This window comes from Phyllostomus discolor, chromosome 3 (genome assembly GCF_004126475.2).
Source record: "Phyllostomus discolor isolate MPI-MPIP mPhyDis1 chromosome 3, mPhyDis1.pri.v3, whole genome shotgun sequence".
Taxonomy (NCBI): Eukaryota; Metazoa; Chordata; class Mammalia; order Chiroptera; family Phyllostomidae; genus Phyllostomus; species Phyllostomus discolor.
The window spans coordinates 184,083,389-184,107,756 of NC_040905.2; the positions used below are offsets into that span (position 1 = coordinate 184,083,389).

At 45.4% G+C, this 24,368-nt stretch overlaps 1 protein-coding gene across 4 annotated transcripts; it reads left to right on the plus strand.

Moving 5' to 3' along the window:
• The first annotated feature begins 1,952 nt into the window (after nucleotides 1–1,952).
• Nucleotides 1,953–23,478, plus strand: CLTA (clathrin light chain A). 4 transcript variants are annotated; one of them, XM_028510013.2, is made up of 7 exons: nucleotides 1,953–2,307; nucleotides 9,929–9,966; nucleotides 11,941–12,058; nucleotides 16,026–16,137; nucleotides 20,793–20,846; nucleotides 22,028–22,063; nucleotides 23,022–23,478. In XM_028510013.2, exons 1-7 carry the CDS (start codon nucleotides 2,091–2,093, stop codon nucleotides 23,191–23,193), a joined length of 747 nt encoding a protein of 248 aa, XP_028365814.1. In that variant the 5' UTR covers nucleotides 1,953–2,090; the 3' UTR covers nucleotides 23,194–23,478. The 4 variants fall into 4 exon arrangements, with proteins under 4 accessions (XP_028365814.1, XP_028365821.1, XP_028365829.1 ...); XM_028510020.2 differs by lacking the exon at nucleotides 22,028–22,063; XM_028510028.2 differs by lacking the exon at nucleotides 20,793–20,846.
• Nucleotides 23,479–24,368: the final 890 nt, after the last annotated feature.

Here is a 24,368-nt window from a genome sequence, read left to right on the forward strand (position 1 = left end):
CACCTCTCCCATTTGGCAACCATCAGAACAGTCTCTGTATCCATGATTCTGTCTCTGTTCTTCCTGTTTGCTGAGTTTTTTAGATTCAATTGTTGATATATATGTTTTTATTGCTATTTTATTGTTCATAGTTTTTATCTTTTTTAAAAAGATTTTATTTATTTACTTTTAGGAGAAGGGAGGGAGAAAGAGAGGGAGAGAGACATCAGTATGTCGTTGCCTCTCATGCACCCCATACTGGGGACCTGGCCCACAACCCAGGCATGTGCCCTGACTGGGAATAAAACCAGGGACTCTTCGGTTTGCAGTCCAGAGCTCAATCCACTGAGCCACACCAGCCAGGGCTGATCCCCTTTTAAGTAATGCCCTTTAGCATTTCATACAATAATGGTTTGGTGATGGTGAACTTCTTTAGTTTTATTTCTTGCCTGGAAAGCACTTTATCTGCCCTTCCATTCTAAATGATAGTTTTTCTGGGTAGAGCAATCTTGGCTGTAGGTCCCTGCTTTCCTTAACTTCGAATATTTCTTGCCATCCCCTCTAGCCTGCAAAGTTTTTTTGTGGGAAAGCAGCGGACAGTCTTATGGGTATTCCCCTGTAGATAATGAACTGCTTTTCTCTTGCTGCTTTTAAGATTCTCAATCTTTAACCTTTGCCATTTTAATTCTGATGTGTCTTGGTGTGAGCTTCTTTGTCTACACCTTGTTTGAGATTCTCTGGGCTTCCTGGATGCAATTTGTTTCTTAAAGCAATCTTATATTACAGCATCTTGTACCTTCTTATAACTTACAGTTTCCACACACTAGATTTTCCTAAAGGGAGTTACAGGACTATTATTTGTGATTTAGATTCTTGGTGCTAGTAACTATCATAGGCTTTGTTACCTTTAAGCAAAAACAAAAAAGAAATACATCTATATTTTTTAAAAAACCAGTTTCTTGTTTGCTGACTACCTCGAGACATCTTTGACCTCTGATTGGTTAGTTTTGATTTTTTTCCTTTTCAGGTGGCAAAGGAGTGTTGGCCATTGACTAAGTTTCCCTCCTCAACATGGGTGTGATGAACTGGAATCACTTCTATGGCGTAGACGGGATTAACTAACCACTTAATATTAACATGTCTCTGATTTCAAATACTGAAGGAACTTTTTTGAAAAAAAAAAAAAAAGGCACATATATACAAGACATCGTGGCTACCCCATTATGCAGGTGCCCAGCAGACCTGGGTTCCCTGACCACTGACTCCCTGTATGACTGATCTCTTTCAGTGTCCTTGTGAACTGGGTGATCCCTACGGAATTTTCCAGCTCCAGAAACTTGTCTTGCTCTGAAAAGACGTACTGGCTCCTAAAGGACTTCGTGAAAGGATCCATTATTTTCCTTTTTATAAAAATACTATGGGGAAAAATCAGAGTGGATTTGAATCCATCACATTTAAGTCAGGCTGTTCAAAAATTGAAAAGAAACCCAGCTGGGTGAATGAGTTAAATACAACTTTTTTTTTTTTTAAATGAAGCTAGTATATCGCCTTAAAAGGCTTCAGTCTTCGCAACAATCCTAGGAGACAGCGCAGGACTCCCAGTCTCCTTTTACAGATGAAAAAACTGAAGTTCAGAAAATCTAAGTAGTTTGCCTCCTCTACGTAATCCGCCCATCATCGCTGTTTTCACCGACAGGTTGAGCGCCACTGTCCCGACAGAGGTGACAGACCGGACCCCTCTAGTACTAAAAGCTGGCGGGCAAAGCTGCTTTAACTCAAGCGCCACTTCCGTCTTTCAAGAGCCCACGAGGCTTACCGCCCGCACCCCCGGCGCTGCGCGAGTCACGAGTCTTCCACGGGTGCCTCTCCTTCTGCTGATTGGGTAGCTCGTGAACGAGTGCTGTCCTCTGACTGGTTGTTACCTTCTCGGCTCTCCCACCCCGCCTTAGACCAACCGGATATAGGGGCAGGCCTTCCACTTCCGCCTTCTCCCTCCTCCCGCTTGTCCTCCGAGCGAAATCGCCAGCACAGCGGTAGCTGCCGGGCGCGGTGTCTGTGGTTCCGTTGGTTTGTCTGTCACTGTCGGTGTCCGTGCCGTTGAACTGCCAGCCATGGCGGAGCTAGATCCATTCGGCGCCCCCGCCGGCGCTCCCGGCGGCCCCGCGCTGGGGAACGGGGTGGCCGGCGCGGGCGAAGAAGACCCGGCCGCGGCCTTCTTGGCTCAGCAGGAGAGCGAAATTGCGGGCATCGAGAACGACGAGGCCTTCGCCATCCTGGACGGCGGCGCCCCTGGGCCCCAGCCTCACGGCGAGCCGCCGGGGGGTCCGGGTGAGAATGCGGGCGCGTTTGGGGCGGGAGGACTTATCGGGAAGCCGGGCCCGGAGTGGGTTGGAGAGCTGTGGGTAACTCTTGTTCTGTCGCTAAGCCGCGACGTTGAGGAGGAGGGCCGAGGAAACGAGACCCCGGCCCAGTCGTGCAGAACGCCCGCTCGGTTCAGTGAGTGTATTTGAGCGCTCCTGGCGCGGGCGGAGTGAGAGAGCACAGCAAAGCAAATACAGTGACAGTCACGCCGAGGGGCCCAGAGAAACCGGCTCAGTTCCGGAACTTTTCATTGAGCGCTTGCTGTGCGGTGAGTCTGGACTCTGGAGCACAGCCGCATTGGCGCAGTGTGGCCAGACTTACAGGCAAGTCTGAGCCCAGCACGGGACCAGGTATTAAGAAGGGAGGACAGAAAAATAACTATCATTTTTGAGACATACAAACAAAAATGGCAATGATGCATTTAAACACTTAAGATGTACAGAATGTTGGGTTCTGAGGAAGAAAAGAAGAGTGAGTGCGGAGCTCAAGAAAGATGGTACAGCCGTGGAGAAAGAGGGATAGGAGTTTTACCATTTTCCCGAACGTGTTACGGCTAGGACTCCAGGAACTCCGCTTCCTCGGGAACAGCAGTGGTAGGCACTGCCGTCTGAGCAAAACCTCAGGTCAGCCTGGACCAGTCTTCCAAGAGGCGAACAGAGAATGTAGTATGGCCTTTTCCCAGCCACACTCAAGGAAAAACAAAAAACAAAAACGCGGTAGAATGCCAATTTGACTTTTAGTGCTTTATCTGGGTGTGATATTTACAGTCGTCGCGGTGGGAGGAAAGGCTGAGTGGCAGAGATCTTTTCATTAATATAGGGAAGTAGGAAATTAGCTAGAAATAGGACGTGGCTCTTCATTTACTTTAAAAAATACTAATTAAGAGAGAACAGGGCGATGGTGGGGCAGATGGGAGTTTCAAGGTGCCAGGTAGTTTGAACATAAATAAGAGAAACATGCTGGGTGTGAGATAACGAGAGTTGGAGGCTGAGGCTTTGATATTTCTGAATAATGCTCTTCAAAAAGCAGTCAGACTCAGAAATCTCGTATTACTGTGCCAGTCAAGCAGAACCCTTTTGGGGGCGGGGTGGCAGCAGAGGTGTGGAGACTGCTAACTTGCAGCCTCTGAGTTTTTATACTATACCATGTTGCTTCCTAAGAAAATCTGTCCCCCAGTTAGAATTTACATAACAATGTGTAATATACCTGAAAACTCAATTTATAGCTAGCTGGTTGGATTGAAATAGATTGTGGCTGAGAGATGAAGTTAGCTTTAAGTAATAAGGGTTTTTATGGTGGGGGTGTGTATGTGGTGGTTCTTGTGTAGTCTTTAACGTTTGCCTAAGAATCATAAAATGTGCTTTTTTAGGTCCTTAGTTTACCTCCTTCGTTTAAGAGAAGAGAAAAATGAGTCCTACACAGAAGTGACTTGCTTAAGAAAAAGGGCAAGTCACTAGGTGAGCTCTGTTTCCCTGTCCTCTGACTCTACCCGGTTCTGTTGCAGTTTCAGCAGGGGTGTAGTGGGCTGAAAGATGGTCATTTCTGGAAAGCAGTTGTGGCTGCCCTGGCCAGGACAGCGGTGGGAGAATCAAAACCCATAGTTGGGAGACTCTTCTGATGCAAGGACAGTGTTACCTCTTGCTCAGTGCTTATCCGAAATGCCTGTCAGGATGTCTGGCACATAGTAGGTACTCACAGAAGAATGGGCAAAAATGTCAGGTCCAAGAAACCTGTATAGAAGCAGCAGATCTTGGTGACTGGCAAGTTGGAGAGATAAAAGGGAGAAAGTCGAGTTGGACACATGGGTCTTTTGTGCGTTAAGCTTTCAGCAAAGGGAAGGAAGGGGTGATTGCTGACTTAGTTCCTAGGAAGGACTTTCTTAGTGAACTAAGCATTTAGTGATTTAAAGCCTGATCTCTGACGTGTAGTTGGGGTTGGAAATAGCGAAGTGGTCAGCACTTCCTTGGATTAGAGAATGAGTTGGACACTTTTTTTCTTCCTTCTCTCACTCTTTTTCTTTTCCCTCCCTCGATTCTGTGCTAGACTGCTTGTGTGAGTATAGCTTTTCAGGCAACTTATACAGCCTCTACTCCCCTGCCTCAGTTTTTTCCTCTGTAAAAGGTGCAAATATGCACCACTTAGGGTTGCTAGGATTCCATTAGAGAGCACCTGTAACATGCTTACACACAGTATGTTATTACTACACATGTACCTATGTACCCAGCTATTGTTATTTCTTAGGAGTAGGGAAAGAAAGGTGTTACAAGGCCTATAGGCTGTGTGTGTGTCGGGGGGGGTTATTGAGGAAACAGATTTTAGGAGGGAGCTCTGTGTCTGATGTGTTTTTATGCCGAGAGCTATAGGCAGGAGGCTCTCACAGATGGAGGAAAATACTAAACTACTCCCAGCCTGGGGGAAAGTCCCATGGCAGGTGGGGCAGGCAGAAACCAGGGGGGTTAGGCCTGAGCCCTGGATGACTCCCTCAGTTGTTGGGAGGGGTGGAAAGATACACAGGTTTAAAGGTGGGAGGTAACCAGCTAGGTAAAGTAGCTGATGGATATTGAGGAAGAACAAGTGATCAGGAAAGAGGCAGCCTAATTCTAGAGCCCTTGAAAGCCTTCAGTTACGAAGGCTGATGAGAGGAAAGTAAGAGGTGATTAAGGAGCTACTGAAGGGAGTATGGCAATGAGGCATTCTTTGGGGTGTTTCAGTCAAGTCTTTTCTTGGAGGAGGAGGAAGAAAGGAGGTACATGAATTTAAAAAAAGCTGGAGGAGGAGAGTAATTTTCTTGGTAGCAGTGAAGAGAAGTTCAAGGAAATCTCACGTGTGGTATTTAGCAGTGCCGCCCGTTTCCCGTGTGCCAGTTTTCTCTGTACTGTCAGGTCCATGCAGTAAGCAATTCTGCAGGCTAAATGGTAGTGTCGTCCTGTTTCACACGAGAGCTGATAATCATGGAACTTAAGCAGTTATCTTAAGGTAGCAAGCTAATAACATGTCTCCCCTGGAATTCCAACCCAGGTCTGCTTGCCTTGGGAGGTTGAAGGTGGGTTTGGGACAAGAGCCTTTCATCTCTGGAAACATATTCTGACCCTGCTTCTGTCTGGATGCCCTAGACAGTTTCTTTCTGGAGCATCAGGTTGCTTAGCTTAGTTGTCCTAATAAAGCAAGGCGCTCTAGATGTCCTTTCTGCATGTTTCTGTAGCCACAGATGATCTTCTGACTGGGGCCAACTGAATGTCAGTGCAGTGGTGTGGTAACTAAGAAGAGTTCAGAGTGTTTGCCACTGGGGCTGGATGAGCCTTCAGGCCTACAGGACAGGCAACATGTGACCTAGGAGGTATGTGATGAGAACAGCTTCTAGCTCTGTGATGGAGTAGTGATCAAAGTCTTTCCTACTGGGAATAGCCCTGGGCTGGAATGTATTAACTGACCAGTTGGTGTGTCAGGTGTAATACATTAACCAGAATGGCGGTCTGGCTTGTAGGCTCTAGGATTTAAAATTATCTCTTTTCTACCTTACACAAAAATAACTTCTGACCTGGCTGGCGTAGCTCAGTGGATTGAGCGTGGGCTGCGAACCAAAGTGTTGCAGGTTCAATTCACAGTCAGGGCATATGCCTGGGTTGCAGGCCACAGCCCCCAGCAACTACACATTGATGTTTCTCTCTCTCTCTCTCTTTCTCCCTCCCTTCCCTCTCTAAAAATAAATAAATAAAATATTAAAAAAAATAAATAACTTCTGGGTGGATTTAAAATACCAAGAGAAAAGTGAATATTTATCTTAGAGGGGGGGAAAGGCCTATAGCATAAACACAGCTATAGAAATCATAAAGGGAAAATTGATGGTGTCTATATATAAGTTAAGTAGTTCCAGGTGTTAAATATCATAAACTGTATAAAAAGCAAATGGGGAAAACACTTGTAGTATGAGAGGATGAATTAATACAGAGAGATACTTAGGGATTAAAAAGATTAAAAAATGGGCAAAACAGATAATTCGGTAAAGAAAATGTCAGATTTTTAATTACTTCACTGGAAATAAGATTGGCAAAACAAAACCACATTAAGTTTTATGGGGTTTTTTTTAATACCTGCTATCAATTTAGCAAAAAGGTATAAAAACATGAAAAAACTCAGTCTTTAGTATCAGCGGAGGTCTGGGAAATGGGGCACTCTTGTGCTGATGGTAATAAAAGGGAGCAAGTGGTTGGTGTGTTAGAAGTTTTTTAAATGTATATCCTGTGACCCAGCTGTTCTACACCAAGGAATATATTATTGAGGTTCAATTGACTATGCCCACCCCCACCCCACCCCCCGCCATACTTTGATTAGTTTTTTGGTGAATGCTGTATTTCCAAAACTTTATAGAGTGCTTTTAAAAATTATATAGGTAGGGAACACACAAATAGCTTAGAGTGTAAAAAGCCAGTGACAAAAACGATGAGAAACTTACTTTTGTACTAACATAAAGCATATGAGTAAAAGAACTAGGGAAATTAAGTTAAAAATATGAGAAATATGTTGCAATAACCCAGGTTTATAACCAATTGAGACAAATCAGTGCTGAGGTGGGTTGGTAAATGCTTAGGTCCTGCAGATGGTGTCCGTGTGTCAAACTCTCTGACGGTCTCTCCTCTGACTTCCTGGCTTGCCTCGGGTACTGCGGCACTTTTTAAAGGCTCATTATTTTGTAATACATGCATTTAATATTTTTCCTAACATATCTTAAAGTTAAAAAATAAAAGAGGAAATGTTGTCATCAGTTACCTGTCCTTTCAAGAATACCTTACTCACCTTAAGAAACCCTGTGCATGTTCTTTCTATTTTTTAAAAAGATTTTATTTACTTATTTTTAGAGAGAGGGAAAGGGAGAGAGAGAGAGAGAGAGAGAAATGTTGATGTGCAAGAGATACATTGATTGACTGGGGACCAGGCTCATAACCCAGGCATGTGCCCTGACTGGGAATCAAGCTGGTGACCCTTCAGTTCTCAGGTTGGCACTCAGTCCACAGAGCCACACCAGCCAGGGCCCTATGCATATTCTTAAGGTCATTTGTGAAGTGCTGATACATACAGGTTTATTATAAGGGTTAAAACAATGTTTATAAAGTGTTAAACACTATGCCCAGGACCTGGGAGGCGATAAGCAGTAGGCGTCTTCATACTAATAAAGTTGAGAATTTAATGAGGTGGATGAATGGGTTAATGAAAAAAAGGTTATATTGTAGGAATCCAGTTTTGCTGAAATTTTTTATCTATACACATTAGATAAGCTAACAGAATAGAAGTCAATGGGTTGAGTGAAGAAATTGCAGGGCATTTTCTTCTGTCTTCATTTTCCTTTTTTTTTAAAAAAAAAAGAGTTTATCTATTTTTAGAGAGGGAATTGGGGGAGAGAGAGAGGGAGAGAGAGAGAGAGAGGGAGAAAGAAACATAAACATCAATGTGCAGTTGCTGAGGGTCATGGCCTGCAACCTAGGCATGTACCCTGACTGGGAATCGAACTTGCGACTCTTTGGTTCACAGCCCGTGCTCAATCCACTGAGCTACGCCAGCCAGGGTATTTTCCTTTTTTAAACAATTTTACTTTCCTTTTTTGTCTCAATTTTTCTTTTTGAAAAAGTAATGTTTTGGCCCTGGTTGGTGTGGCTCAGTCGGTTGAGCACTGGCCTGAGAACTGAAAGGTAGCCAGTTCAATTCCCAGTCAGGGCACAGCACTGGGCCAGGTCCCCCATTGGGGGTGTGGGAGAGGTAATCAATTGATGTATCTCTTGCACATTGATGTTTCACACCCTCTGTTTCTCTCTCCCTTCCCCTCTCTCTAAAAATAAATAAAGTCTTTTTTAAAAAAAAGGATGTTGGCAAAAGATGATAAAATGTTTTTGTATCAGGGAGACATGCTGGGAAAATGATCTGTAAAAGTTTTCAGTGCTCCCGAAACCAAGAGGAAGGTAACTAAGAGAAACAACAGAACCAAAGGAATGAATGAAGTGGTAATGTTAATTTGGAAAATGGGCAGTTAAAATTGCATTTATGGGCATCCCATGGAGATGCGGGTTTGGTTCCAGGCCACCATCGTGATAAAGCTAGTATCACAATAACGGAAGTCATAATCTTTTTGATTATGATGGAGGGTCTTGCTTTCCATTTGTAAAGTGCAATAAAACGAAGCATGGCTGTAATTAGTTAGCAGCCAAGACCATAGGAATGGTTTGATGAAATCTTTGCCTGCCAGAAGGAAAGAATGAGGCCGAGGGCACCTGCCCCAGACCTCTAGGAAAGCTATTTCTGTACACTGCTCTCTGAGGGCCTCCTAATGGGGGCCCTAACTAAGTGCTTGGCATTCCTTTTACTTCTTGAGTTCTTGAACCTTTTAGGTTCGTCTCTTCTTTCATCTCTCTCCTACTCCATGCACTAAGATGTCTTTATAGTTTGAAAAAAAATTGTACAAATAATGGAAGTTCTACATGATAGGTAATACATGGAGCTCAACCAGCAGATATGGAATGCAGATTATGTAGGTGGAAGCTACATTTTTATGGTGTCTAGATTGAGGCTTTTGGAGGAGGTCAGAGCAGCCACCCAGAGTGATAGTGTGTAGCCCTGGACAGACTGCCTCTTAGTGATGGCTGGGTGAGGGGCACATGCTTATCAGGCCAGTCAGAACTAGATTAATAAAACACAGAATGGGTTAAAAAAAAAAAGAGGGGGGCCAGTGGGACTGGCAGGCTGCATGTAAAGGCTCCCCTCGTTTGAAGCGGTGTTGCCAGTTCGGAAGCGCAGACCCGTTGTCAGGTCTTCTCTCTGCATGCCCCGCTCCCCAAACCTGGACATCCTGATTTGTGGGGTTTCCTTAGTACTTTGTATTTTAAATAAAATACGTTCAGCCTGTGGACCACCATTTTGTACTATGTGGATTGATAGTCTCTAGGTCTTACTTAGGCATTATTTATATTTCTGAGATGGACTTTCTCATTTAATTATGAATAATTGTGTCTGTAAGACTGGATTGTACACCTCCCTTTGAATTGTTTAAACTTTTATCCTTGAAAAGACTAATTTGGCGTGCCCAAGTCTTACTGTTTTGAACAAATTCCAGGTGCCCTGTAGGAATTAGCAAGAAGTTGCAACTGTTAAACCATTAGGTGCCAAACTTACTGCAGCCACAGGATGGAGAGTCTTGACCCCCAAGAAAGCACCTTGGTTTGAACACAAAGCTGCACATTTCCTCTCAGTGTGAATGAATCTGGGCCATACTTTTTTTTTTTTTTTTTTTTGGCCTTCCCCAGAACTTTCATAGAGAAGTACTGTTGCTCTATGAGACTTTCTGCCATGATTCTATGTGTTCTCTCTAAGCCAGAAAGCAGAATTTCAAAAGCTTTGGGGCCTCGGAGCACGGGACAGATTTGTCCACATTTTGGTGAAGTCATTTGTATATAGGCACATCTTGGTTTCATTAGTTAAAAAGTTGTTCAGTGTTACATCTTGTACTTAGCACAGGGACACAGTGCTGTATTTTGCTCTGCAAACCTTTGGCTCAGCATTTGACCAACCCCGACTGACAAACTGCAATCTTAATGTCTTGCAGATGCTGTTGATGGAGTGATGAATGGTGAATACTACCAGGTACAGAGTAATTATGTTGCATGATGGTGCTCAAGAGTCTTCCTGTCCTGTGATTTCAATAGACTGACCTGGAAGGGACCCCACTCCTTTGACCATCCTGGGTGTATTAGTGGCTGGTGTGTGACCTGCCAGAGGAGAAGGATTTGAAGAGAAGTGACACTGATAGAGCATTATTTTAAAGTGCTATTGACCTGGCCCTAATGTTATCAACTTCATTCTTAAGAAATGACCCTTCATGCTGCTGCTGCTGCTGCTGCTGCTTGTGAATTTAAACACTGTCTGTGTCAAGCACTGTTTATAATTAATCTTATTTAGTTCTCACAACCACCTCAGGGACCTGTATTGTTGTTATTTCTATTGTACAGATGAATAAACAGAGGCATACAGAGCTTAAATCAGTAGTCTAAACTAACAAAGGCAGTATGTGGTGGGGCCAGCATTCGAACATTTTAGATTGTATGGGGAGGGGGGCTGATACTTGTGATGGATACCATTACTTTTTCCTCTGTATCACAGGTGGCACACGCAAGGCCCACGGGCTGAATCCGGCCCTCCACCTTGTTTCTGCCCGGTGGCAGCGCTGGGCTCCTTGCCCCCAGTGAAGGAGTAGTTACATTACACAGTCCTAAAATTACATTCTGCCCTTTGAAGGCAACCATGAGGCTGATGTGGCCCCCAGTGAAAATGAGTTTGACATCCCCACCTATATTACTAAGCTTTCGGTTGTTGGCCCAACTTGCATTGGTTTAAATAGAGAACTTGCTTGTTTTTATAATTGAAAGAGCTCTGAGATAGGTTAGGTGTCCTCGGACCAGAACTCTCAGTTCTAGGACTTTGGCTGTGCCTGCTGAGTGTGCAGTTTTGTGCTCGGGTTCTTTTCACGGTGGTGAAATGGCTGCAGCACTTCAGACCTCACGTGTTTATGTCATATAATCTAGAGCAAAACGAAGGTTTCTTTTCTTCCAACCACATATTCGAGTGAAACTTAATTACAAGGCAGGGAACGGGCCTGATCTGTAGTTTCTGATCCCTGGTTTAGAACTTGTCCCTTAGAGTGAGATAGTGTGATTCATCCCCTGGGTTTATCCCTTACCAGCTATGAATTTGGACTTGTCATTTCTCTGTGCCTCGGTCGAATCTCCCAACTGTGAAATGGGAATAAAAACTTGCTTTGTAGGGTGTTTGGGAGAGAAAGCTTTTATGTGCCTGACACATGGGAAGTGTTAATGAGCTAGTTACTAATACTTTAAATAATTTTTTTCCACCTTTATTTATTGTCTGCTTATGTTAAACTGGTAATACCTAGTTTAACAGGTGAAATAATTCTCTAAACATTAAGTTTTATTTGGGTCTTTGTCAATCTATTTATTAGCTCCCAAATCTAACCCATTATAAAGAACAGTCTGCATTCCTACACACTCACGGCTCTGTGATTGCCTGCCTTCTTATTGTTTCTTTGGTGAGTGCAGCAACTGTACATTGTCTTCTGGACTCTCCTCAAATTCACTATATTTTGATTAGATGGTATTAAGTGACCTATTTCCTGCATTGTATAATAGCAGTTAGGCCTTAAGTTGTAGGCCTTGCTCTACTGTGTACTTTTTGTTACTTTGAAAATATCACATAATCTGTGTCAAGTGAGGAAACCGAAACTGATAGCACTGTTTCCTAGTAAGTCCATTACTCACCTCCGGGACTTTCCTGTCTCCACTCATGTCCCACTTATTAGCAGATAGGATAACAACTGCTCTGCCTCCTCGAGGATGGGGAGGACTGAGTGCAGTGATGCTGAAAGCTCCCCATCTGCATGTACGATTGTAACACGAGATTGTAGACTGTTACTGCTTCTCAGGCAGTCCTTTCACATTTTATCATTGTCAGGGCTCTGCATAGCCAGGGGTTCTAAGTTGGGTGAAGTGCATTTCAGGAAGGAGTTTTTGGTACTGATAGAGTACAATTGTGTTTTGTGTTAAGGAAAGTAATGGTCCAACAGACAGTTACGCAGCTATTTCACAAGTGGATCGATTGCAATCAGAACCTGAAAGTATCCGTAAATGGAGAGAAGAGCAAACGGAACGCTTGGAAGCCCTTGGTAAGGAATCCCTTTCTATCTTTGGGTGTCTGTTTTCAGTGGGATAGTTGACCTTGACTCTCCTTTTACTCCTTTTTTGTTCGAATTAGCCTTAATGTCCTTGTCTAGTGTTTGGGAAGATAATCTTTCTCAACCTGAATGTCACAGGACTACTGGTGTGGGGACACTCAATCACAGGCCCTTGTGTAAGGATTAGGGCAGCCTAGAGAGCCACCAAGGGCATCCTCTCTCTCCTCTCAAGAAGAGCAGAGTGATGCTATGGAAGGAGCTGTGGGCTTGGAGTAAAAGGCTGGGTTCAAGGCCCAGCTATAACTCTTACCAACTGTGGGCACTCGGTTAGCCAAACCTTGCAGAGTCTAAGAGTCTTCTAAGAGAAGCAAGATCAGTGTTACCAACCCCAAGGGTATGCTGAGATGGTATTTATGAGAGTGCTTTTTGTAAACTTGAAGGTGTTATATCCATGTGAGAGACTTTACAGTCCATTTATCATTTGAAGGCTGAATTTATAAAAATATATTTTATTATACTATTATAGTTGTCCTAATCCCCTCCCCCTTCCCCTATGTCTAAAATTAAATAATCTTTAAAAGGGGGCGGGGTTGTTCCTGTCGTATGGTCCCTGGGCTGTTGGCGTGTGGCTGCAGTTTGTTCCAATGTTACCTTTCACCTGTGGCTGTAGAGAGCGGTCCCTTCTTCCTGCCTTTGAGTACTTTCCAGTTTGATTGCTGGTCGTGAAGGTGTGTGAGGAGGAGGCTGTCCCCAGAGTCCAGGGGACTCTGATCCTCCCTCTGAACTTCAGAGACAGAGCTGGGGTGTTAACCCAGGTCGAGCTCCCACTGCCCCCTGCTCCCCTAGTTGCAAGTCTCAGGAGGCCAGAGGAGAGGGAGGACTAGAGAATGTCCCTGTACAGGCCACCAACATGTTAGGGTGGTCAGCGACATGGCTGTGAAAGAATTCACTAAGAGAAGAAAGTGTAGAGAGTAAGGTTTGTATTCACTCTCCAAGAGAGGAGAGGGGCGTGGTGTGGAGACACACCTGCTGCAGTCACATTTTTTATCCATTTTCAGATACCAACATCACATACTTCATGCCTAAATATTTTATTGTGAATCTAGAAATACAGCACTCTTCTGTGTAACCAGAGTCTCAGCATTATTATTCCTTCTCGGGGACCACTGAACTAGTACAAATACGACTCCTCTATTTTTCGGTTGGGGTAACTGACACCTAGAAATAGGAAGAGACATGACCCGGATACCACAGCCAATTAGTGTAAAATCTGTCGTCTCTCCAGTCCAACTTACGGTAGAGTTTTCAGAGCACAGGCCACACTTACGTTTGAACCTTTACAGCACTGTCCAGTAGTTACTTCTTTGGTGATGGTGATACCGTGTGTCTGTGCTGCCTCGTATGGCAGCCACTAAGCTGTTAAGCATTCCAAATGTGGCTTGTATGACTTGAGAAACTGAATTTTAAATTTTATTTAGTTTTAATAAATTTAAATGGCCACATGTGGCTAGTGGCTGCTGTTCTGGGTAGCGCAGCTTTAGAAAGATGGGACTGGGTCCTCCCAGTGCTGGCAGCACCCGTCCTTGCTTTTTCCCTGTGTCTCTCTCCTCAGTGGGCTGAGAGGCAAGGCTTAGTTGGTATTAGTGCTACTGGAGTATTTTTCATGTTATAGAACCCAACTTTCTCTTTTCGCAAAGTTTAGCAAAATTGCTTTGTTTGTGGAAAGAGTTCACTTTGGTGTCTGGGAAAATTGCATTTTCTTTTTCAATGATCAAATTGGACATTTAGGGGATACTCTGTGAAGTACTGTTTTCTTAATTCAAGATACCTCTGGAGGGAAGTCAAACATTGGCCTTATGTTCTGATTGAATTGAATTGAATTTGTCCACAAACTAGGTGTTTCTTCAGTTGCACCTTTTTTGCTTGCAAGGATTGCAAGAAGGCACAAGATGCTAAGAATAGAGAACCAGTGTCAACGGTTTGTAGCTTTGCTGCTGGCTCTTAAATAACTTGCTTTTCTGTGAATAGTAATGAGGATGGCCAGAAGAGACAGCTGTCAGTGTGCCCTGCTGTCTGAGGGGACTCTTTATCCCTCCCTCCCTCCCTCCCTCCCCCTTCTCCCTCCCAGATTCAGAGAGGTGGTATTATGGCTTGGATCTTTGTCTCATCAAGCTAAGTGTTTAAGAATTCTAAATCCTAACTGATGGTGTCACTTCATAAATCTGTAATTGTAAGAAGACAATTTAAAGGGACTGTTTTATGTAGTAACTATAATTTGTACAAATGGTCACAATTTTTATTTAGATAAAATTTTTAGAGATAAATTTCCATGATAATTTGTTCCTACTATGTGATAATATTTAAAAAGTTACCAGACTACACAGAAAGAAAATACTCTTCAATCAAAAAGTAATTTTTTGGAATTTCACCAATCTTGAAAAGGAGACCTTACATTTTGAATATGGTATTTTTCAGTTTCTTGCCCACGTGGCACTGTCAGCCCTTATCTCCCATGGCATCCCAGCGCCTCCATTCTGCCACGTACACTAGTGACGGGGCAGCCGTGCATCAGGAGTTCACTCTGTACGTTTGAGTCATCGATAGAAAATCTGAGGAAACTAGTTCTCCTGAGACATAGGTCACCTGATAAGTTAGATAGCAGGGTAAAAAACTATTTTACAATGTAAAACCACGTGGGAGTTTTTAGATGCTGTTTATTCTAGCAGTTACAGACGGCTTTCTATAGGTTGTTCCTACAAGGCATTTTTTCGGAGGCCCTAAAAATGCCCCGAGTTGCTTCCTTTCTTCCCTTGGATGGTTACTTGCCACCACCACCGCCGCCTTTTCTTCCCCTCCAGGATACTAATTGCCTGCTGGGCTCTGGCTCTAGTCTGGCCAGCGGCGATCCCCGTGTAGTTGCATCTCAAAATTATTTCTAGGCCTTGCTTCCCTTTCAGTCCTGCCCTTCCAAAGCAGCACAATGCAGTAAAAACATGGGCCTTATAGCCAGACCTGGGTTTGAGTCCTGACTCTGCCCTTACAGTGACTTTACGAAGGTTTCTCAAACCTTCTGAGCTGTAGTTTTTCTCACTGCCACTAGGAGACGACATTTCACCTCCTTGGGGTTGTTGGAAAGACCACAGGGGACGTCTGCAGAACACCTGCTAGAAGGATGTCCTTAAAAACGTGTCACGTGAAGTGTCAGGGGAACTTCAGGTGTCAGTGCAGCAGTGGCTGGGATGCGTATTTCTTTTTCTCCCATTACTACTGACATGAGTCTCTTCATTTTAGGTGAATGTCTTAGGAAAATCCATATTTAAACCTGAGAAACTTCCTGTTAGGCATGCATTTTCTAATTTCTAGAACCTTTGCAGATAACTGTTGGTGATGATCCCCCACACTCTGCAGGTCTCTTCACTGGAGTTTCTCCTCTAGTTCTGTCCTAGCTCTGCCACAGGCGTGCTCTGCAGTCCAAGCGGGAAGAGATTTTGTGGTCTTCCCAACTCGAGCATCTATTATATTCTGTTCCCTGGCTTCTGAACCTTCTCTACGTCTGGTAATTCTCCTATAGCTCCCTACTTCGTACAAGTGCTGCTGCCATATGTAGTTAATAAGAGAGTGAGTGCCATCTTGTTCTACAAAACCATTAGTAGTCAACCTGAGGTGTGGAGTATAGGCTGTGAGAAGGTTTTATTAAAGGATTATCAGATACCAGCAATTCATCCCGAACTAACATTGTCAGCATTACTAAAGAATCATCTCCAATTGCTTTTCCCTGAGTTGGTGCCCTCATAGTCTTTTTTCTATTAAAAGTATCTCCACTCCCCTCACCCCCCCAGAAAACAAAAACATACCTGCACACAGCATAAGTTTAATAAGACCAAAACAGACTGATGAAGTGAACTTCAGTTTGTGTTCTGTTTCATTTATATTGTCTTTCTTTTCCTCCCCATCAAAGATGCCAACTCTCGGAAGCAAGAAGCAGAGTGGAAAGAAAAGGCAGTGAAGGAGCTGGAAGAGTGGTACGCGCGGCAGGACGAGCAGCTGCAGAAAACAAAAGCCAACAACAGGTCAGTCCACGGGGCTCCTAGCACAGCTCATTTTCCGATGGGATCGAATCCTTTTCCGACAGCCAGGGCAGGTTCTCAGCTGCCGACTGTTTGTGTGAAATGTCTTTGTGGATTGTCAAAAAAGTGCTTGAAACATAAGGATTGCAAGTTTCTTGGGCCTTATGAACATAATTTAGCCTATTAGCCATAGTGAATCGTTACAGTGAGTTTAGCTCTTCAGCCGAGAGTTTGGTTCACATGCATCCCACGTAATGGTATGATGCAGTGAAAGGAAAAGTTATTTCATGGAACCCTGAAGTGAAAGGCCGCTTTCATGACCATGACCAGGATCTCAGTCCCCTGAAGCTGTTTATAGACTTGGTCATGTTGCACCCCCTAAATGCAGCCCTGCCCCCTGAAAGCTGCTTCACTGGGGAGTCCATTTATGGGGAAATGTGCTTCGTAGTGAAGTAGCCAACGATGGTCATCCAGCACAGCAACTTCAGAATTAAGGGTTCGCTGGGTACCTGTCTATAAGAAAATCTTGGGCTTTTTAAAAATGCTTTTTTCAGAATTTACTCGCTAACTGAAGGGCTGAGTAGTTGTGGGCGAAAACACTTTATGTCACAGCTGACGAGCAGCTGTGGCGCTTAACACCATGTGCCTAGAGTCCCCTTGGAAGGAGCTCAGAGAAAGAGAGGTGGACGCAATGCTGCTTGCCTTGGTCTGTGATGGGCTCGCTTTGCCTGCTGGATTGACTTCACTCACTTAGTGTAAAGATAGGCCAGGCTGGTCTTGGCGATGGTTTTAATTTTCAGGGTAAAAAGCCTTAGGTTCCTACCCTCAGAGGCAGAAGTGGGCATAAATGCCCGTGTCTTTGTCAGTTTTATTGAAATGGAAATTGACCAGAAAAAGGGAAGCTGATCGCTTTGCCAGCCAGCCCGTGCCACTGTGGAGCAACTGCAGCAGAACAGACGGCTGGTGTAGAGCCTTTGGCTGCCGCCTGTCAGCCATCCTTGTTCTGTCAGCTGCCCCTCAGACGCCAGGTTTGAGCCTCTGTCCTGGCCACCATCCTGCAGCGCCTGTTGGGATTCCATTTGAAGTCCTGTGAAGAGTGTGGTGGGGACTGCTCTCAGGCTTCTTCTGGGCTTTGGAGTGCCGGCAGGCCCAGGCTTCTCCATCCTGTGCTCATTCAGGATGGTTTCCCCCAGCTGCAAGTTCACGTCTCTTAAAGAAAGATGAGTGGGTGCTTTGTGCAAGTTGCTGTTCACCCTTCGCCTGTGAGTCTGCTCTGAAGTACTTGGTAAAACTGAGTGACCCTCCCTGTTCAGGGTCTCTGAGGATTAGGCAAGTTGGCCTTCAGATTCTGAGACTTAAAATGTGATTATGTTGGGAACGGGCTTCCCATTGCAGACAGTTTTTCAAGCCAGTTTTGCTACACTGTATCCTTTCTGTCTGTATATAGAATCAGTTGTCCTCGAAGAGAATAATTATACCTTTTCTTAGGAGCTGAGTCTTAGAGGTTTAGTCTCTTCAGGCATTGGTTTAGGGCTTGGTGTGCTTTTTCTTTTACATAAAATTGTAGAATGTTGGGTTGGATAGTCTCAGAGATGAACCTAGGTTCCAGAGAGGGGGAGAGAGTGAAACTCACACTCCTCGGGGGTGCGGAGCTGCCACTGCCTTGTAGAAACCTCGCAGCACAGGGCCGCCCCCGAGTGTGTAAAGCTAATAGCAGACTAGCCACTGTCACCAGAGTTCCAGGACAGAAGGGATTTTTTAAAATATAGATTTTATTTATTTTTAGAGAGGGGAAGGAAGAGAGAAGGAAAGGGAGAGAAATATGGATCAGTTGCCTCCCATATGGGCCCCAGAAGGGATGGTTTCTACACTTCGTGCCAGTTACTGGGAGGGCTGGGGTAGAAGCCGTTACAGAGCCACTTTGGGGCCCTTCTTCCAATGGTGTGCACCCTCCCCTGGAGATTTGGACATTGCCAACGGTTCACCCTCGTGGGACTAAAGGAGTAAGTCCCATTTATATGTGTGAAGTGACTCAACTTTCTTGTCTGTCGGCAGGTAAATAGTAAATATTTTGAGAAAAGAAAATGGGGTGCTCAGTTCAAGCAGAGCCTATCTCCGTGGGTGACTCCCGCAGCAGCTGGGTGGTCACGGGGGCCTGCAAATAGGAGGCAGAGAGAAGTTGAAAGAGGAGGCTCAGGGGTAGCAAGGGCCCATTTTTATGAGTATGTCATGAGGCTTCCTGCCTTCCAGGTGCCCTCACCTGAAGCCTTCAGAGCACATCTGTGCCAGGCACCGCGCTGGGCTGTGGGCAGACGACCGGCGGCAGACCTTGTCCTGGCATCTCTGGTCTGTGTTGGTCCTCGGGCTGCATCTCCTTCCTTGTGTAGGGCCTAAATCTCACTGAGCAAGAGCCATGAATTACCGTATTTTGCCGTGTATAATGTGTACTTTTTGCCCAAATTTTTTAGGGGAAAATAAGGAAGCACATTATACATGGGTAGTAGTAATTCCATATCTATATAAATGTTTTTAATTCTTTTATTTATGCTTATGCATTAAAAGTGTAGCTGTAGAAAGCAATAACGATATCCATATGCAAAACAATATCCTGGAATACAGTAATTGGTTTTGTTTCTAAATATAAGTAGACAAAATATGGAATTAAAAAATAAAAACGAAAGATTTTTTCCTCTGAAAGTTCGGGCCACAAACATGGGTGCACATTATACATGGCAAAATACAGTAAGTGACAACACATGGAAAAGAATTCTCTTCATAGGAGCCAGTCAGAGGAGTTTATTCCTCGAGAACCCCAGATCATGTCCCTTCCCAAACCATAACAGAATCATTTCCCCCTTTATAGGTAGCTTTGGTGCTGACTTTCAAGGCTCGCACAAGTTTGTGGAACCCACGATGCTCAGTGAGGCACCGAGTTTTTTCCATGCCCACTCTGTGTACGTCAGCCTCCTGAGTGACTCGTGGTCAGGCCTGGAAGGCATCCCTCCTCCCCTCTCCCAGGGTGCCCTGCGCCCCTTGCTGCCTTGCCTGGGATTGCTGCTCTCTGTCTGCTGGGTGCAGCACAAACAGGTGGAGGGGCCACCTGTGCTTGTTGAACAAGATTTCCCATTTGTCCCCAGTCTGTACCATGACAGAGCAGTGCTGTCAGACGAGCTCTTAAGTCTTGGGACCAGCTGTGGAGGAGCAAAAGCCGGTCGTTCGAGCCTTTGTCAAGGCATCTTAGTGATGCGTTGTCAGGAGGTGTTAAACCTTTATTTTCTTCCAGCAGCAGCAAGCACAGTTGAAACTGAGTAGGGTTAGTCCTTTTGTGTAAACTAAAAGGATTATGGGTTGACAAGTTGGCCTGTTTTCCTTCCCCTCCCACTCATTTTGCCCACAAACAACTCTGTGTTTTCCTGCTGACTCACTTTGAGCTACAGTCAGGCTGTTCTTTTTTGTTTTCTTTAAATTTCCACAGAACACCTCCTGTGTATAAACCAAAACGGTAAAGAAGGAAGGGTATGTGTGAGTTTAAAAATAAATAAATTAAAATTACTAGCATCTCCCTTCAAATAAATATGTGAGCTTATGTTAACACATGATGGTCCTTTAAAAAAAAAAAGTCCCTTCCATTCCTATGCCCCAGACTGACCTAGCAAGACAGGATCCAGACTCCTTGAGGGAGGTTCCCTGCCCACCTACAGTGGATGGCGTGGGCAGCTGGGGCAACTGGGTCTAAGCCAGCCTGTCCTCTGCATGGTAAATTCTGCCACTCAGCAGGCCCCCACCTTCTTGTCCCAGAGCCTGCCATTTTGAGCCATTCCTGATGTGGGAATTCAGGAGGGAGAAAGTGCTGGCTTCTGGGCTGCACCTTGTCAAGGTCAAGCCTGGACTGCCTGGACTGAGCAGACGGTCCTATTCAGGGACACATAGTAACCAGAGCCAGAGCCCTCGTCTGCAGTCCTGTCCATCAGACCTTGCCTCCAGCTGATTTTTTCTGTAAAGTGGGAATTTTGAAATGACCTAAAAGTGTTCCTAGAATGCTGAAAATTGATCCCACCCAGCTAGTGTGAGGAAGCAGCTTTTGGATAATCCAAGATAAAACTGGCTTTGGGACCTAGCGAGTCTGGCAGCATTCATGCCCGGTGATAGTTACTGAGGCTGGCAGGAAGGTGACACGGCCGCCCACTAGTGCACACTATCCGGGAAGTGCTAATATACAGTGAAGAGGGCCAGGTAACTTTGGTTGTGGGTTCTGACCGTTGCCTCTTACTGCTGAGCAAGTTGCTTCATCTCCAGGCCTCCGTTACCTCATCTGTAAAAGGCGGTGAACACTCAGTGTCCTAGGTTGCTGGGGTTGCAAATTGAGCCAACACAATGTCTATAGAAGGGCTTAGCCCGTAAGTAGGTGCCTAGGGAATGTTTGTAGTGGCTGGGAAAGGCAAGGGGAGAGTCCCTGTCGGGGAAGCCAGCCCGGAAACTGTCTGTGCCTGCTGGAGTCTGCGGCGCTGGAAGCCTCCCTTGGGTTAGGATGGAGCCTTGGGAACAGCTTTCCCAGAGCACAGTTGTGCCTCTATTATGGGTTTGAGATGTTTCTGCTTCTCAATGTTCTCTCTTTTTTCCTGCCTGCTTGCCTGCCTTTTGGACCTCTTGCTGTCTAGGGTGGCAGATGAAGCTTTCTACAAACAACCCTTCGCTGACGTGATTGGTTATGTGTATGTTGCAAAACTAATTCCTTTTGTTTCAATTCTATTTTTTTGTTTAGAGTTAATGCACCTTTTATGCCACAAGTTGCTTTGCTTTTTAAATGATTTCAAATTAGCACTCTGGGGGCTGCTTAAGAGTTGATATGCTGGGGGTATATGATCCATTGTTTGCCTCATAGAACCATGACTTCCTACAACTCCGATTGCCATTTTTCATATTCCGGTTTTGGAGGGAAGGAAGGGAACTGACTCCCTTTCAAAATGTGGGTCATTCGTGATCTTGTCTGGGAAGGCTTTGGGACTGGAGGGCTCTGACCTCTTGCCGTTGCTGCCACCACTCCCTCCCTGTCCCAGGTGGGGAGGCCACGTGTCCCCATGTGGGAGAGGTGGGCGTCCTGGTTAGGAGCCAGTGGGGACAGCAGCATTTTCTACACTTGGTTCCTTGGTTGCATTCTCCCCGGGGCAAAGGGGGGGTTGTCTCTGCTGGGGGCCTGTAGTGGTTTCTCTACGGTCTTACATGTCAGAAATCGCTGTGTAGTGGCCAGTTCTGGTGCCCCGTCCCCTCGCCCGTGCACAGAGAGGCCCCAGCTTTGAAGTGCAGATAACCAAAGCTGTCTGACATGAGCCACTTTGGCCTTTTCCTCTAAAGAAAATTACATCTTCTCTGGAAGGTTTTTTGTTTTGTTTTTAGGGATTCCTGCTACCAAATCAGTATTGCTGAAGACTTTGAAACTGTTTCCCCTTTAAATATTAGGACTAGATTTTGAGTGAAGGAAGATGAGGGTGGGGCAGAGGGAGAGAGGAGTTGGTGGGAAGGGTGGACCGCAGGCTGAGAGGTCTGTAGAGCCTCTGGGGCCTGTGATCTTGAGGTGTTCATCCCGTTAGAAGGCAGAACTGGGTTTCATGGGCCCCCAGAGATATTTACAATGAGGCTTGTGAAATGCTGGACTTACAGGTGGTATTGGATTTGATTTTTGCACATTCTCTCTGGAGTAGAAATGGAGACTAGAAAGGTCGAGTCTGGGTTTGCTGGGCAGCAGGGTGGCCCAGCAAAGCCAGCTGCACGTTCCCCAGCGTAAATAGAGTGGCAGGGGCATGTCTAGCTTACTGACCATCTGCATTGAACTCATTCTCATTTTCTATATCTGACCTAAAGTTTCCTTGTTTCTTTTCTTCTCTTCACCTTTAAGCACAAACATAAACCATCCTTGCTACAGCCTAGAACAGTTAAGTAAATCTTTCTCACTGCCCCTAACTGTGTGTGCCATGCAGTCGCAGTGTTGTAGTGGCTCTGGCTTCAGCAGTGTTTGCCACGGCCATCCCTGTGAGAGTGCGACCCTCTGTCCCCATGGACCAGTCATCTCCATTGCTTTTGCTTTGCCCGTGACGCTTGTTGGAGTAGATGAACACAGTGTGTCTTCCCTCCTCTTACCACTCTCCACATTGTGGGCTGTAGCTCCCACCAGCTGGTTCCCGAGCGGGGGTGGGCTGACCTTGACTGAAAGAAGGTTGGAGCAGCATCTTACCAAAAAGCAGCTAACGTTGATTGGCTCTCCAGCCATCATTGGGTGCCCACCCCTGCCACAGTGTGCTCTCAGTGGCCCAGGGTACCTGGCTGGAGGGAAAATGGCTGACCTAGAGAATGTCCTAACAAACCCTTTCCAGAATGGCTTTAGTGTCTAATGCCTGCTAGCATGGGAGCTTGTTTTGAATTCCTTTTGATCTGCCCTGTTTCTCTCCAGCCTTAGGAGTAATCCAGAAGCTGTTGTGCAATGAGCTGTGGGCTTTTTAGATGTCTCTAAATTTACTTAAAACTTAGTACAGCCCCAACATAAACTACTGTGCAAGTTCTTGACAAGCCTCTGCTTTGCTTTTAACAAAGGCGCTGTGTAGCTGGCTGAGGACTTGCTTTTTTAATGCTCTGTGTCAGCAGAGACAGAGAGAGAGCCCTGAACCAAACACCTGTATTCCAACATTTTACACGACAGGGCAGGCACCCTGTGCCCAGGAGAGCCGGCCCCGTGTCTGCTCTCGAGTCCGACCTGGGACAAGGGCTGTGATTCTTCAGAAAAGCGAATGCCATCAAGTCAGGCATGAAGATGCAGTTGCTTCTGTAACAAGGCAGCCACCGGGTAGCTCACAGGGGTTCTGCATTAAACCAACATATTTTGTCGTTGCTTCTAGGGCAGCAGAAGAAGCCTTTGTAAATGACATTGACGAGTCATCCCCAGGCACTGAGTGGGAACGGGTGGCCCGGCTGTGTGACTTTAACCCCAAGTCCAGCAAGCAGGCCAAAGACGTCTCCCGCATGCGCTCTGTCCTCATCTCCCTCAAGCAGGCCCCCCTGGTGCACTGAAGAGCCGCCCTGTGGAAACACTACATCTGCAGTACCTTAGTCCCACTCAGTGAGGCTCTTCACATAATTGGATTAATCATGTTGAGTTCTTTTGGACCAAACCTTTCGTCTTTAGAGTTGTTCATTGTTTGTGATTGCATGTTTCTTCCTTCAACCGTGTTCTCCCTGGCATTCAGAGAGGAGGGGGAGGTGGTGGCAGAGGAAGGGAGGGATGCCTCCAACGGTAGCCTCAACTTGTGCTTTTTGTGTATTATTCTGAGAATAAATTTCTGTTTCAAACAATAAGCATGAAGCTTCATTATTGACCTCAAGATGTACTGCAGTTTGTAGTGAGGTTCCAGGGAAGGAGGAGTTCACTTTTATCATCATTTCTAGGGCTGAGGCAGCTTAGTGTGGGGCCTCCACCCAAGCCTTGAACTAAAATAGCTCCAAGTCTCTATTGTCTTTGGAAGTTTCCATTTGAAAAGGGAGTTCCAGGGCCAAAAGTTAACCCCTTGGTACCCACCTAAGAGAGCTGTGAATTCTCACCAACCTGTGTATTTCTCCCAGGTGGCTCATTTGTCACTGTCCCTTACTTCAGGGCCTTGGGTGGTATATTTCAGTGGCATATATTTCTCTGGGGTCATACACTATAGTGAGACTTTACTTTCAGATTCAGCCAGTAAACCTGAGTCAGACTGGCATCCGTGCGTGGCTAGCCCCCTTACTCTGGATTCCCCTGGCACTTTGCTCGTATCCCTGTCGTCATGTCCTTCATCTAGACGGGCCAGCACAGTGGCCACTAGGCACATGTATCTAATTAAGATAATACATACTAGTCCTAGTTACATTTCATATGGCACGTGTGGTTAGGTAGTATCAGAATGGCACACCACAGATGACCGAACATGTCCAGTGTAGATAAAGTTCTAGACCACACTGGTCAACACAGCAGGGGCCTCTAGAAGACGGCTCTATTCAGGCATCAGCATGTTTATTATGTGCCCTCAGAACCTGTCACATTTTAAGAGATAGTTCAAGCAACTAATAACACCGTATTTCAGAAATCTGCTTATAGTTACCTGATACTATTTCCAAGTTGGAGATGGATGTAAACTCCTGTAATGCCACTCTCGGGTGGGCCTTGCCATTGTGAAGGAGGAACGTCCACCGCCTCTCCTGTGGCAACTATGAAG

What these genes read in the sequence shown, in the direction of transcription:
- CLTA (XM_028510013.2), top strand. Translation starts at nt 2,091, where the DNA reads ATGGCGGAGCTAGATCCATTCGGCGCCCCCGCCGGCGCTCCCGGCGGC. An exon ending in TGAATGGTGAATACTACCAG is followed by an intron (nt 9,967 to 11,940) that starts GTACAGAGTAAT and finishes TTTTGTGTTAAG; the next exon opens with GAAAGTAATGGTCCAACAGA. An exon ending in AAAACAAAAGCCAACAACAG is followed by an intron (nt 16,138 to 20,792) that starts GTCAGTCCACGG and finishes CTTGCTGTCTAG; the next exon opens with GGTGGCAGATGAAGCTTTCT.